The sequence below is a fragment of the Lepidochelys kempii genome, chromosome 4 (genome assembly GCF_965140285.1).
Source record: "Lepidochelys kempii isolate rLepKem1 chromosome 4, rLepKem1.hap1, whole genome shotgun sequence".
NCBI classification, from domain to species: Eukaryota; Metazoa; Chordata; order Testudines; family Cheloniidae; genus Lepidochelys; species Lepidochelys kempii.
Window position 1 is genome coordinate 62,343,882 of NC_136383.1, and position 15,276 is coordinate 62,359,157.

At 42.7% G+C, this 15,276-nt stretch overlaps 2 protein-coding genes across 5 annotated transcripts in view; one reads left to right on the plus strand and one right to left on the minus strand.

Annotated features, from left to right (window-relative positions):
* ETFDH (electron transfer flavoprotein dehydrogenase) overlaps positions 1–8,957 on the plus strand; it is a 29,924-nt gene extending 20,967 nt beyond the window's left edge. For both annotated transcript variants that reach the window (XM_073341471.2, XM_073341472.2), the window contains exons 9-13: positions 613–756; positions 4,560–4,728; positions 6,621–6,803; positions 7,220–7,441; positions 8,215–8,957. In XM_073341471.2, the coding sequence (XP_073197572.2) occupies positions 613–756; positions 4,560–4,728; positions 6,621–6,803; positions 7,220–7,441; positions 8,215–8,378 (882 nt within the window). In that variant the 3' untranslated portion in view covers positions 8,379–8,957. The remainder of the gene's footprint in view (positions 1–612; positions 757–4,559; positions 4,729–6,620; positions 6,804–7,219; positions 7,442–8,214) is intronic.
* Positions 2,495–15,276, minus strand: part of PPID (peptidylprolyl isomerase D) — a 31,764-nt gene continuing 18,982 nt past the window's right edge. For 2 of the 3 annotated variants that reach the window (XM_073341475.2, XM_073341473.2), the window contains 3 exons: positions 10,915–11,001; positions 10,796–10,838; positions 2,495–9,483 (listed from right to left, as the gene is read on the minus strand). In XM_073341475.2, coding sequence (XP_073197576.1) covers positions 9,395–9,483; positions 10,796–10,838; positions 10,915–11,001 — 219 coding nt within the window. In that variant the 3' untranslated portion in view covers positions 2,495–9,394. The remainder of the gene's footprint in view (positions 9,484–10,795; positions 10,839–10,914; positions 11,002–15,276) is intronic. The other variant, XM_073341474.2, reaches the window with a different exon arrangement.

A 15,276-nucleotide genomic window follows, 5' to 3' on the forward strand; every position in this document is an offset into this window, starting at 1 on the left:
TTTAGCTTAATCCATTCATTCTGTCTTTGTATCATTGTTCCCTTGGTGCTTTATATGGATGCTTCACTCATTTGGAAATGTTAAGTGACTCAACTTTAAGCCATGTAAAAGTAGTGCTTGAAAAATTTATCAATGAGTGGCTGAAACTAACTACTTATTTACCCAGAGTCGAAGGAGAAGCCTCTGGGCAATACCTAGTGATCAGAGCATTGTTTTGATATGACTTTTAAGAAGTTTTATGTTTCAACCACACTGTTCAGGCAAACTGTTTAAAAATGCAGTTTCATTATGATTATTTTATTTCCAGTGGGATGGACTTTGGCTTAGTTATGGGAGCTGGTTACAACTTGGTTAGATACTTTTGGGACAACCTTGTAGCGAAGTCCTCTGACTTGGTTCTGAGCATAGTGTTAATGGGTCTGACGTAGGCCATGGATATAGTTTGGCTGCTTCTTGCATCTTGAATATAATGAAGTTGGTGTAACATGAAAGTGGACCTAACATACCATGTTTTAATGCTGATATGGCACTTTAAAGTAGGAGTATAAAATAACTTTTGTTGAAATGTTCACATTTTAATATTCATGGCATGTTTTATGTTTTGTTTTAAAGGTTGGTTTAGATTATCAAAATCCCTATTTGAGCCCATTTAAAGAGTTCCAGAGATGGAAGCATCATCCCAGTGTGGAGCCCACTTTTGAGGGTGGAAAAAGGATTGGCTATGGTGCTAGAGCCTTGAATGAAGGTGGTTTCCAGGTAAGGGTGTGTTTGGGGTTTTTGTTTGGGTGTGGGCATTTTCTTTTGTAACACTACTAAACTATTTATCCTGAATTCCCTGTGGCCCTAGTAACAAGAACTAGTTATACTTGTAATATCTAAACTAAAATGTCTTCAATTGGTCTGTCGTCAAGTGACCATTGAAATAAAAGATTGGATAAGGACAAAAGGAATTTCTGGACATAAAGCAATGCCTTTTAGAACCAGGAAGTCTCATTCGCCTTTCTAAAATGAATTGATCAACTCCTATGAATATTGTCAGGCCTTGAGAAAATGCCACGCTATCTACTAAATTAGCATGTCCTATGATATGTCTTGTGTCTGTGTTACAGCAAAATATGTACAGGAGTAAAGAGAGAGAGTTGAATAGTCATTACTGTATTTTTGCTAGGAGGAAGTGGCCAGATGTGCCTCTTTGCCCTGGGCTATACCAATTTATGTGAGAGAATAAGGCATTTGCTATAGACATTCTCCAGTGGTCACCATGAGTTCAGCTGAATATCCTGCTTTTGTACACATCTCTCCTCTGTTCTGAATAATGTGTAACTTGGTTTATTGCAGGGGTAGGCAACCTGTGGCACGCATGCCAAAGGTGGCATGCGAGCTGATTTTCAGTGGCACTCACGCTGCCCGGGTCCTGGCCACCGGGGGGGGGGCTCTGCATTTTAATGTACTTTTAAATGAAGCTTCTTAAACATTTTAAAACCCTTATTTACTTTACATACAACACTAGTTTAGTTATATATTAAAGACTGATAGAAAGAGACCTTCTAAAAATGTTAAAATGTATTACTGGCACGCAAAACCTTAAATTAGAGAGAATAAATGAAGTCTTGGCATACCACTTCTGAAAGGTTGCCGACCCCTGGTTTATTGTATGTAATTTGTGTTATATCTACATTAAATGGAGTTTACTTTTCTGTATGTTAAAACTTGCTAGTTGATCATTAATTTTTAACTACTCCACTCTTCAAGGCATGTGCCATTTAAAGGTGTGTTTGCTGGCTTTAAAAATGTTGCATTGATCAGTAGGAAATAAATGTCCATAGGAACAAGAATGGTAATTGTCTGGAGCAATCATACGAACATATATGGTGCCTTGATGATATCTATAGTAGAAGTCTTTGACCAGTTAGCACATGGAGTACAGAATTATGTTTATATTTGAGTAGAATTATAGCTCTTAGTTTTTCTCTCTTTTTGGTGAAGATATTGCCTCATACATATAGAAGGATATATGTACAAAATTACCCTCGGCAGTTCCAAATTTGTATACTATAGATAAACTTAAGGCCATATTCTTCTGTCTTTGAGGAACATGCAATTTGAAAAGCTTGGTTTTAGTGACTTGTCCAATATCACTTAGGAACATATGACAGAAGCAGGGATAGAATCCAGTTTTCTCAGGACAGCATTCAACTGCCTTAATTGTGAGACTGTCCTTTCTCTTCCTACAACCCACTGCCTCGTTCACTACACACTTTCCACCTTTTGCACCAAATGAGGCAGAGGGTCCTACAGACAACAACCTCCTTTACTACACAACCCTGATTCATTCCCAGAGCAGGTCCATCTTGTGCACTGAATGAGGCAAGGGTTCCATGGGAAACAAAGGATGTGATCATGCCGTTGAAGACTTTATCGTAATGTATATACGCAAAGGAGGGCAAATTAAGGTCACACAAGCAAGCAACCTTGATTTCTGGAATTTCCTAACTTTTGAGTGCTTGACTTTGCAACCTTAAAAATGTTGTGTTTATGTAGCTTGTGTGTAACTTCCTAAATTTTTAAAAAACGCACTGAAAAAACCCAATTTCCTTCATACTCTGAAAGGGAGCATTTAATAGTGGGCACAGATACTGTCTACACCCTCCAACCCAACCTCTCTATAGCTCAGTCCTATCTTTTCCCCATTCTGGCTCCTTATCCCAATGCTATTAGCCTTGCCTACCCAGTCCCAGTCTCCACTGCTCAGGCTTCTTATCCTAGTCGTAAGAGCATAGGAGTGGCCATACTTGGTCAGACCAATGGACCACCTATCCCTGTATCCTGTGTCTGACTGTGGCCAGTGCCAGTAGCTTCAGAGGCAATGAACAGAACAGGGTAATTCCTGGTGATCACCTGTTAAGTCCCAGCTTCTGGCAGTTAGAGGATTATGGACACCTAGAGCATGGGGTTGTATCTCTGACCATCTTGGCTAATACCCACTGATGGACCTAGTTTCCATGAAATTATCTAATTCTTTTTTGGACCTAGTTATACTTATGGCCTTCACAGTATCCCATGGCAATGAGTGCCATGGAAATATTCACAATTCCTGGCCTGCAGTGATACATAGACTTAATACAGTAAGGTCTCCCAAAAATATTGGAGGGAAATTGCCATATCTATAACACTACTGTGAGTACTCCTGGGGTTCTCCTGATAGCGCCAGAGCACTATCTGCTTGAGAGTCTTGTGGAATTCACAAAACATGAATGGAGATCTAGTGATAATTTATATTAAAGTGGCTTAACCGTTATGTTCTCTCTAAAGAGAGTGTTTGCACTGATGCAGGAAGATATGGGAATTTGCAAAATTTTGGAAAAGACAGATGGAACGGGAAAAATATATTTAATAAAAAGAGTCAGCCAGGAAACCACTTTTATTGTCCCCGGTACTATGCCAAGCAGAATTAGTTATAATACAGTACTAGTGGTATTCATGAACGTAGAGGATGTAACGAGTGCATTTAATCCCATGAAATCCGTATGTAGCTGTGTAACTGTGTTTAGGGACATCACCTGAGAAAATGTCCAGTTGAAGATTTAAAAACTGCTATTACCCTGTCTGACCCCCAAACCCAGTTGCCTTCACTGTGAAGGCAATCTCAAGTTCGCAGCTTGAGGGGAGTAACCAGCACACAAAACAAACACTGTCCTGTAAAGAGGAAGGAATGCTGTAACGCATCTTCAAATTATAGTAACTATCCTCCTGTAAGCATTCCAACTTAGCAAGAAAAAAAATCTTCAAAGATAATCCAAATGTGGTTTTATATACTTATTGGAATTTCTTGATGTTTTTGCTCCATGTGACTGACATATGAATCATTTAGTTATTTTAGGGATGTGGCTTTAGAGGTTTACTTTTCCACAGGCAAACTTCTCAGAAGTGACCCTCACTACTTGATTATATTATACTTCTCAAAAGAAAGGGAGAGGGAAAGATGTGCCCAGAAACCATTCCATTATTGGTCTCTGCACAACTTTTTTTCCTTAAAGGAACTGAGACTTTGTGCCAAACTCAGTAATGCCTGGAAAGTCAATCTGTCAACTAAGAAAGAGGATGCAGACTTGAGAACTAAACAGGGAGCTAGACTGATACAGTTACAATGAGAGGACGGAAGCTTGACTTATTAAAGCAGAGAGGAGGTGGGTGAGGTAATACCTTTTATTGGACCAACTTCTGTTGGTGAAATAGACAAGCTTTCAGGCTACATAGGCATTGTCATTTTAAACGCGGGAGCAGAAGATCTGTGGCGGGGAAGAGGAGGCACCTGTTAAGTGACCTTATCATAGTCTATTCAGTAGAGCAATCATTTTGAGAGGAATAGTGTAATGAGATCACATTTGTTTTCTTGAGCTTCCATTTGATTAAACAAAACCCATGACATTCTGCAATACTGGCCTTGATATCTCTTATTTGCTCAGGACCTGGTCTCATGCCAGATTTGTTTTCCATCATACATGCTCATTTAAAAAAAAAAAAAAAAAATCTTAATCTCACTGAATTTTTCTCTACAGTCTATACCCAAACTCACTTTCCCTGGTGGAGTATTAATTGGTTGCAGTCCTGGTTTCATGAATGTTCCTAAAATCAAAGGTACACACACTGCAATGAAAAGTGGCATGTTGGCTTCAGAAGCTGTTTTCAACCAACTAACTAATGAGAACCTCCAATCGAAGACAATAGGTAAGATCGTATTTAAACTTGTAACTGGCTTGTGTGTTCAGTTGAAGGAACTATTTGAAAGCCAAATAAACCACCTCTTCTAAGTTGGTTTAAGAGAAAATTGTACATTGTTTAAGCGAAGTATACTTTTTAATGACAGCTGCTTCCCCACAACTACAAGTTCTTATTCATTTTAAAAATGTATTACGTGGTAAGTACAGATGTAGTGAGAGAAACTATTGCTGCATCTTTAGCAACTGGACTCTCCAGCTTTTCCTTAATACAGCAGGCAAAAAAAGATATTTAGGGACTATCTACACCAGAGGTGGGCAAACTATGGCCTGCGAGCCACATCCTGATCAGCCCCTGAGCTCCTCCCCTGCTGTCCCTCCTCCCCCGCAGCCTCAGTGTGCTGCGCTGCCAGCACTCCTGCTGCTCTGAGTGGCATGGTGGGGTTGGATAAGGGGCAGGGGGCCCCGGGGGGCAGTCAGGGGATGAGGAGCAGGGGTGTGTGGATAGGGGGTGGGGTTCCAGGGGGCAGGGGCCAGGCTGTTTGGGGGGAGACAGCCTTCCCTACCTGGCTCTCCATACAGTTTTGCAACCCCAATGTGGCCCTCCGGCCAAAAAGTTTGCCCACCCCTGATCTACACTAACAAGTCCAGTATTTTAGTGCACTGTTTTCTTCCATGGTCATGGGGATCTGTTTTATAGTAGACCTCCTGTCAGTGTGGACAGGAAAATAGTGTTTCCTAATGTGGGTACAGAACTGCTTTCCCATGCATGTAATAAATTGTTTAACAGACACCCTAACCTATGGCAGAACACTGCACAGTATATTAATGGCTCTTTTAGTATAGATGGTTCTGTAAATTCTATTTCCTGTATTTCAGAATCCATTCCCATATAAAATTACTAATTGGGGGAAATGTCTCCTCATGGAGTTTTGCTTTAATAAGTTGTCTTCTCCAGGCCTTACTTAAAAGATGGTCTGCTATAGTGAAATTACATTTAGCACATAGTACAATAAAATATTAGACTTCTTGCATTGAGGATGGAGTTTTCAAATCACAGTGCTCATGGCTGCATAGCTGTAAGTTTTGTATATATAATCTTTTGAAGCTTGGTGGTCGGATAATAGGTGGGTTACTCTAGTTAGCTTACAGCTTAGCAGAGTCTAAAGTGAACTTACAGCACTGGCATCCTCATTGTCATTTGTTCAGTCATTTTGCATTTTCAAAGGCAAAATGATTTTGATAAACTGCCTCTGTCTGGAAGTTTAACATTTCTCAGAGTATTCATAGAGTTGTGCTCAAAGCCAGAAAGAACCATTAGATCATTTAGTCTGACCTCCTGTAAATCACAGGCCTCTACAGAAATCTGCCATCCAAACATCATGGTGAAGCACTATAGTCTCGTGTATTCTTGCTTTCCATTCCAAAGTCCCTTTTCTCCTATCACCAGGCAAGAGAAGTTTTAAGGACTTAAGGGGTCCCATTCCTGAACACAAGAACCTGTAGCACCACTTCGTTTTATAAATATTTGAAAACTGAATTTAAGCATACCTGCTTTGATAATTTTACGTACAAATATACTAGAAACTCCTGGAAAAAGTGTCTGAGAAAGTTAGAACTGTATTTCAGAAAAGAATCCCCATTTTAAGCATTTAAGTGTACAGTTGGCTTTCATTACAAGCTCTCATTTTCTTCCGTGGTAATAAAGGAATTTAGGTTCACTATATTATAAATGGGTCTAAATCTAGTTTTAAAAAAAAACCTTGATCTTTGTGCTTTGAAAATGATTTAATCCATTGCTAATAACCAGTTCTCAACTTGCAACAAATTCTTATTTCAAGGACCTAATCTTCCCTGAAATCATGCTATAAGCATTTAACAAATAATGTATGTTACCACTAGGACTTGATGTGCCTGAATATGAAGAAAACTTGAAGAAATCCTGGGTGTGGAAAGAGCTCTATTCTGTTAGGAATATCCGACCTTCCTGCCATGGAGTACTGGGTGTCTATGGAGGAATGATTTATACTGGTATATTTTATTGGATACTGAGAGGAATGGAACCATGGACATTAAAACATCCAGGTAATTTTCTTTGAGAAAATACACATGTACATTTTGTATCTGTCTTATGGTCTCTTGTGGTTTCGCATTAAGCAAGGTTGGATTGGGTCAGTACTCAAGTCATGTTAAAAGGGAGGATGTAGAAAGTAAGTGTCTGTAGGTGGTGGTTTTGTGTGTCCTATGGAATCAGTGACCTGCTGTAGTTCAATAGAGGGATTGGGGGCACCATACTACTGGAGATAATCTTTCTGTTGAGACACAGCTAACATGACCATTTGTGGCTAAGAATTCTACAGAACATTTTGCAAAGGTAATGGGAGTCTCAGCTCCAGTTGCCTTACTGTAAATTACAGTTTTTGATTTGGATAACTGTACATTAATTTCAACTAAATATTTGCATGCTAGGAAACTTAATGTTTCATTCAAAATTACTTTAGGGCCAGACTCTGATCAGCTAAAGCCAGCCAAAGATTGTACTCCTATTGAATATCCAAAGCCTGATGGAAAAATCAGTTTTGATCTCCTGTCCTCTGTGGCTCTAAGTGGGACAAATCATGAACACGACCAGCCTCCTCATTTGACTCTGAAGGATGACAGTGTCCCTGTGAACAAAAATTTAGCTATATACGATGGGCCAGAACAGAGATTCTGTCCTGCAGGTAGGTAATTAAAATGAACAATGGTTGAATAAACTAACAGCTTTGCAAAGTGAAGGGAAAGGTACTTACATATTTTTACTGAAATGTTTCAGAAGGGGAAATGACCTGGCCTAGTAGGCCTTTTAGTTCCTTTAGGCAGTGGTTCCCAAACCGTTTAAGATAACTACCAACTGCATTTTGTCTTTCTTGGGGACCCACCCATATCCCTGCTTGTCCCTCTCCAGCAGCATGGTTGGCTTCTCCCCTGCCCACTCCCCCAGCTAGCTATACACTCCCCATGACTGGGCTGTGATAGTTACCAAGCTGCTGACTCTCTACCCAAAACTCACTCCACATGCTGCTAGGGCATATCCAGGCTGTTTTCTGTGTGTTCACTGGCCCCTTCCTCTGTGCACCAGGCAGCATCAACAGTCCAGAAGCAGCAGCTGGAGCCTGTCCCTGCCCTGCATATGCTCTGGAGACACTCCACTGGTTCTGCTGCCTAGGGGAAGAGTTGTGGGGGGTGGCCTTCTGGGGTACACTGGACCCAAGGTCCTTCCTGAACTAATTTTTTGGGGAAAATGCATTTCTTGACAAAGCAATTGTCAATACAAGTGTACAAGAGACAACTGAACTACATAATGAAGTTACCAGATGGTAGTCACAGCATTTGTAAGGTAATGGTTATTGAAGAGTGCAAGAGTTTGTAATAGAATCTTTTAAATCTAGGTCTTAGCATTCAATTGTTTACTCATCTGTCCACTGCAGTGACACATCATTCTTATCTTTTGCAGGTGTTTATGAATATGTTCCCCTGGAAACAGGAGAAGGGTTACGGTTGCAGATAAATGCTCAGAATTGTGTCCACTGCAAAACATGTGATATTAAAGACCCAAGCCAGAATATTAACTGGGTAGTACCTGAAGGGGGAGGAGGGCCAGCTTATAATGGAATGTAAACTTGATCAAAACTATCCAGTGTACTTCCCGGACATGTCATAACCTCACACAAATATATGCTATGGTGTAACTAAGCCTATCACTGACTGAACGTTAATTGGGTGAGGTTACTGAGCCAGATGAATTTCATACCACTATGTGGTAAGAAATTTCATTAACCACTATGTTAAATAGTGAATGCAAAGTCAAGGCAGTCAGACAGATCTTAGCCTTAGTTATGAAAGAATATGCCTTTTTACTGGATCAAAGACGGTGGTGCAGCTTTCCCAAGTGCTGTTTTCTGTGACTTACAACTTGATGTTAGATCTCTTGCCAAAGTTCAGTGGAAACACCCTGAACCACAGCTGTAAAAATATGGTGAATTCACGTTTTCTGCTCCTTCCTACCATGTTCTATCAATGCAATTTTGGTTAATTTTCAGTTGCATTAGGGAAAATGAGTCAAGCAAGGGAATACTGTATCACTGCTTTCAAAGGTTACATTAAGTAGACAGGCAAATATTTAGCAAGCTTCCTGTTTCAAAGGAAGAAACTTTTAATAAAGCTAGTTTGCCATAAAACGTGGTTTTGAGTGAACAACTGAGTTTATGAATAGTGTTTACAAACTGTTTGTTTGTCTTAGACAGAACTACTTATAGTGGTACTGATGTATACATGCTGACTTGCTGCTCTAGTGAAGGAACTAATGGGAGAATACTGTACTTCAACTTGCTTCCTGGGTGTTAAAACTGATGATCTGGTAAACGTTTAAGAATAACTAATATGGTTAAGTATGTGTCTTATTGTTTTCTGAGAGTCACTTTAGCTATAAAAACCATTGAAAACCAAAATTTTTACTTTTAGTATGAAACTCCAGTTTAAATAGTAAACATTGGAAATAATCAATTGAGTGCGGTATAGGACAGATAACAGAAGTAACACTTGCCTCTACGGTGTCTTGTCTCATATAGTAGGAGTGCTTACAATAGTGTATGGGTCAGTCATTCAGTGCCTAAACTTTAACAGGAAACCTTCACTTAAGCAAACATTTTAGCATAAGCTGCTTTTTCCTTTTCCTTTTGGGCCTTTATCTTCTGTTTCACCTTGAGTGCTTCAGTTTGGATAGCTGTTTAAAAAAAAAAAACACACAACATGGCTTTCCACCTCCTATAGTTGTCCCACAGCACTATATCAATCACCCATTTTTATTTTATGCTTTACATAAGCTAAACTGTATCTGCCTGGATTCTAGTCATAGGGAGTAGTTATCAAGCTGGGTACTAGTGAAAAATCCTCCCCAACTGTTTTTTCCATTCAATTGCAAAATAGGATAAATAGGCTCAGAGAAATGGATGTAGGAAACAGTAGTAAGCCTGAATTCCTGATCCAAAGAGTAACATTCAGTTAAGCAGCAGAGAATGGAATCAAACCAGAAAGCAACTTCAGATTTTTTAGGATAAAGGATGCACAAACCCCACTTAGTTCTTGCTGAAGTAGAACTCCCTGACCCAAGGAGATGCATGCCTCTTCCTCTATAACAAGAGAGGTAGAAGACACTTCTCCACACACACACGAGTGGAAGATTGACAGCTATCAGCAGCAGATTGTGTGAAAGAGTTACTTCAGCACTAATTCTATGTCCTCATATTTTGTCAATGTCTAGGAAGTAGGGACCTCACAAAATGAAAAATTCTGAGTCTTAGTTCATCTCTTGCAGAACTAACATAATACTATGTAAAAGCCTGTTAGGGCGTGGCTACCCTTGCAAGTTACAGCGCACTAGCTCACAGGCAAGGCACATAGAGCGCTGCTGGTACTCCACCTCGGCAAGTGGAATAATGTATGCTGCACTGCAGCACCAGTGTGAAAGAGGTGTTATGTTACTGTGCTCTGACCTCCGGAAATGTCCCATAATCCCTTTACATCAAGTGGCCACTCTTCTCATTGTTTTGAACTTGCTGATATGCCCTTTCAAACATGGAGGGATTGGCTTTCTAACAGCTGGCTACTTATCTGCTCCAGGACAAAGGAACCATTACTGAGAGACGCTGCTTGCTTTGAGTGAGAGAGAGAGAGAGAGGTCAGCTGCTGTCTGAACTTACAAGAGAGCATGTCAGCATGCTGTCATTTCCCACCCCCAACCCACTCATTCTCCCTCCACATACACACTGCACCTCATGCCCCACATTTGAAAAGCGTGTGGCAGCCACTTGCACACTGAGATAGTGATGACAATGCGCTGCTCTTTGTGGCATTGCAAGAACCACTAATGTGGCCACGCCAGTGTGCTTCCAGCTGAGAGTGCGAACACTCAGCAGTGTTTTCCCTGCTGTGGTCTCCGAAGGCTGGTTTAACTCCCAGTGCTCTACAACTGCAAGTGTAGCCATGCCCTAAAAGAGAATATATGCCACATTGCTAAAATTCACTTGACAGTTTACCTTTATCTTCAGGTGTTATCTCTTGAGCCTTCTTAAGATCAGCCTTCAATAAAAAATACAAAAAAATAAGTAGATGCTTTATTGATCCTTTAAAAAACAACAGCAACAAAAATAGTTACCAGTGCCTGATCAAAATCTCTTATTCCCTGCCAGCCTTGAGCCCGTCTGTAAAGTGCTTTGGTGTTTGCTGGATCTATTGCAAGTGCCTGCAAAATGAATAAAAGTGGTTTAGTATTCATCAGTGTACTCTAAAGCAGTGGTTCTCAAAGCTAGTCCACTGCTTGTTGAGGGAAAGCCCCAGAGCGCTGGACCGGTTTGTTTATCTGCTGCGTCTGCAGGTTCAGCCGATCGCGGCTCCCACTAGCCACGGTATGCTGTTCCAGGCCCATGGGGGCTGTGGGAAGCGGCACAGGCCAAGGGACATGATGGCCACCCTTCCTGCAGCCCCCATTGGCCTGGAGCAGCAATCAACTGAACCTGCGGATGCGGCTGGTAAACAAACCAGTCCAGCGCGCCAGGGGCTCTCCCTCAACAAGCGGTGGACCGGCTTTGAGAACCACTGCTCTAAAGCCTTCCGCTAATATGAAGAGCGCCAAAACACACACAATTAGCCAATGGGCAAGATCCCCTGGGAGAATAACATGAGGGGGAAAGGAGTCCATGAGAGCTTGCTGTATTTTAAAGAATCCTTATTGAGGTTACAGGGACAAACCATCCCAATGTGTAGAAAGAATAATAAATATGGCAGGCGACCAGCTTGGCTTAACAGTGAAATCCTTGCTGATCTTAAATACAAAAAAGAAGCGGAAGATTGGACAAATGACTAGGGATGAGTGTAAAAATATTGCTCGGGCATGAAGGAGTGAAATCAGGAAGGCCAAATCACACCTCGAGTTGCAGCTAGCAAGGGATGTTAAGAGTAACAAGAAGGGTTTCTTCAGGTATGTTAGCAACAAGAAGAAAGTCAAGGAAAGTGTGGGCCCCTTACTGAATGAGGGAGGCAACCTAGTGACAGAGGATGTGGAAAAAGCTACATGTCTTTGTCTTCATGAACAAGGTCAGCTCCCAGACTACTGCACTGGGCAGCACAGCATGGGGAGGAGGTGACCAGCCCTCTGTGGAGAAAGAAGTGGTTTGGGACTATTTAGAAAAGTTGGAGGAGCACAAGTCCATGGGGCCGGATGTGTTGCATCCGAGAGTGCTAAAGGAGTTGGCGGATGTGATTTCAGAGATAATGGCCAGTGGCTCTGCAAACTCATGGCGATCAGGGGAAGTCCCGGACAACTGGAAAAAGGCTAATGTAGTGCCCATCTTTAAAAAAGGGAAGGAGGAGGATCCTGGGCACTACAGGCCAGTCAGCCTCACCTCAGTCCCTGGAAAAATCATGGAGCAGGTCCTCAAGGAATCAATTCTGAAGCACTTAGAGGAGAGGAAAGTGATCACGAACAGTCAGCATGGATTCACCAAGGGCAAGTCATGCCTGACTAATCTAATTGCCTTCTATGATGAGATAACTGGTTTTGTGGATGAAGGGAAAGCAGTGGACGTGGTGTTCCTTGACTTTAGTAAAGCTTCTGACACTGTCTCCTACAATATTCTTGCCAGCAAGTTAAAGAAGTACAGGCTGGATGAATGGACTATAAGGTGGATAGAAAGCTGGCTAGATTGTCAGGCTCAACGGGTAGTGATCAATGGCTGCATGTCTAGTTGGCAGCCAGTATTAAGTGGAGTGCCCCAAGGGTCGGTCCTGGGGCCGGTTTTGTTCAATATCTTCATAAATGATCTGGAGGATGGTGTGGATTGCACCCTCAGCAAGTTTGCAGATGACACTAAACTGGGAAAAAGAAAAGGAGTACTTGTGGCACCTTAGAGACTAACCAATTTATTAGAGCATAAGCTTTTGTGAGCTACAGCTCACTTCATCAGATGCATATCGTGGAAACTGCAGCAGACCTTATATATACACAGAGAATATGAAACAATACCTCCTCCCACCCCACTGTCCTGCTGGTAATAGCTTATCTAAAGTGATCATCAGGTGGGCCATTTCCAGCACAAATCCAGGTTTTCTCACCCTCCACCCCCCCACACAAATTCACTCTCCTGCTGGTGATAGCCCATCCAAAGTGACAACGCTTTACACAATGTGCATGACAATCAACTTGGGCTATTTCCTGCACAAATCCCCCCCCCCAGATGTTCTGGTTTAACTTGGATTTAAACTTGAAGAGTGGTCAGTTTGGATGAGCTATTACCAGCAGGAGAGTGAGTTTGTGTGTGTATGGGGGTAGGGGGGGATGTGAGAGAACCTGGATTTGTGCAGGAAATAGCCCAAATTGATTTTACACAATGTGCATGACAATCAACTTGGGCTATTTCCTGCACAAATCCAGGTTCTCTCACATCCCCCCCACCCCCATACACACACAAACTCACTCTCCTGCTGGTAATAGCTCATCCAAACTGACCACTCTTCAAGTTTAAATCCAAGTTAAACCAGAACATCTGGGGGGGGGAGGGATTTGTGCAGGAAATAGCCCAAGTTGATTGTCATGCACATTGTGTAAAGCGTTGTCACTTTGGATGGGCTATCACCAGCAGGAGAGTGAATTTGTGTGGAGGGTGAGAAAACCTGGATTTGTGCTGGAAATGGCCCACCTGATGATCACTTTAGATAAGCTATTACCAGCAGGACAGTGGGGTGGGAGGAGGTATTGTTTCATATTCTCTGTGTATATATAAAGTCTGCTGCAGTTTCCACGATATGCATCTGATGAAGTGAGCTGTAGCTCACGAAAGCTTATGCTCTAATAAATTGGTTAGTCTCTAAGGTGCCACAAGTACTCCTTTTCTTTTTGTGAATACAGACTAACACGGCTGTTACTCTGAAACCTGTCACTAAACTGGGAGGAGAGGTAGATACGCTGGAGGGTAGGGATAGGATACAGAGGGACCTAGACAAATTGGAGGATTGGGCCAAAAGAAATCTTATGAAGTTCAACAAGGACAAGTGCAGAATCCTGCACTTAGGATGGAAGAATCCAGTGCACCGCTACAGACTAGGGACCGAATGGCTCGGCAGCAGTTCTGCAGAAAAGGACCTAGGGGTTACAGTGGATGAGAAGCTGGATATGAGTCAACAGTGTGCCCTTGTTGCCGAGAAGGGCAATGGCATTTTGGGATGTATAAGTAGGGGCATTGCCAGCAGATTGAGGGACGTGATCGTTCCCCTCTATTCGACACTGGTGAGGCCTCATCTGGAGTATTGTGTCCAGATTTGGGCCCCACACTACAAGAAGGATGCAGAAAAATTGGAAAGAGTCCAGCGGAGGGCAACAAAAATGATTAGGGGACTGGAACACATGACTTATGAGGAGAGGCTGAGGGAACTGGGGATGTTTAGTCTACGGAAGAGAAGAATGAGGGGGGATTTGATAGTTGCTTTCAACTACCTGAAAGGGGGTTGGTTCCAAAGAGGGTGGATCTAGACTGTTCTCAGTGGTAGCAGATGACAGAACAAGGAGTAATGGTCTCAAGTTGCAGTGGGGGAGATTTCAGTTGGATATTAGGAAAAACTTTTTCACTGGGAGGGTGGTGAAGCATTGGAATGCGTTACCTAGGGAGGTGATGGAATCTCCTTCCTTCGAAGTTTTTAAGGTCAGGCTTGACAAAGCCCTGGCTGGGATGATTTAATTGGGGATTGGTCCTGCTTTGAGCAGGGGGTTGGACTAGATGACCTCCTGAGGTCCCTTCCAACCCTGATATTCTATGAACCCATCTATTTTAAGGGTAAGCTGCCTGAAAACAAATCAACTTTTAAATGAAAGCACAATCAATCAATCGAGTGCAGTATTACTATCCAGGGTTTATCTAGCACAGGGGTGGGCAAACTTTTTGGCTCAAGGGCCACATCGAGGTTGCAAAACTGTATTGACGGCTGGGTAGGGGAGGCTGTGCCTCCCCAAACAGCCTGGCCCCTGACTGCTCCAACCCCATCCACACCCCCACCCCTTGACAGGACCCCTGACCCCTATCCAATCCCCCCTGCTCCCTGACCGTGCCCCCCACTCCATCCAGCTGCTCCCTGTCTACCTCCCCAGGATCCCCTGCCCGTTATCCAACCCCCGCCCCCTTACCATGCTGCTGAGAGCAGCCAGAGCCAGCCACGTTGCCTGGCAGGAGCAGTGGGCCAGAGCACTGGCAGCACAATGAGGTGAGGCTGCGGGGGAGGGGAGACAGCAGGGCAGGGGCTGGGGCTAGGCTCCCCAGCCAGGAGCTCAAGGGCTGGGCAGGACGTCCTGCAGGCCAGATGTAGCCCGCAGTTTGCCTACCTCTGATCTAGCATGTTGTTGAGTATTAATAGTGCTAATTCCCTGTCTACAGAAATGAGCCCATAAGCAGGTGCAGCTTCTCCTTCTATCCCCAACAGATTCAGGGATGGTGGGATAAAGGATAGATTTGTATGATTACTGCAAATCATC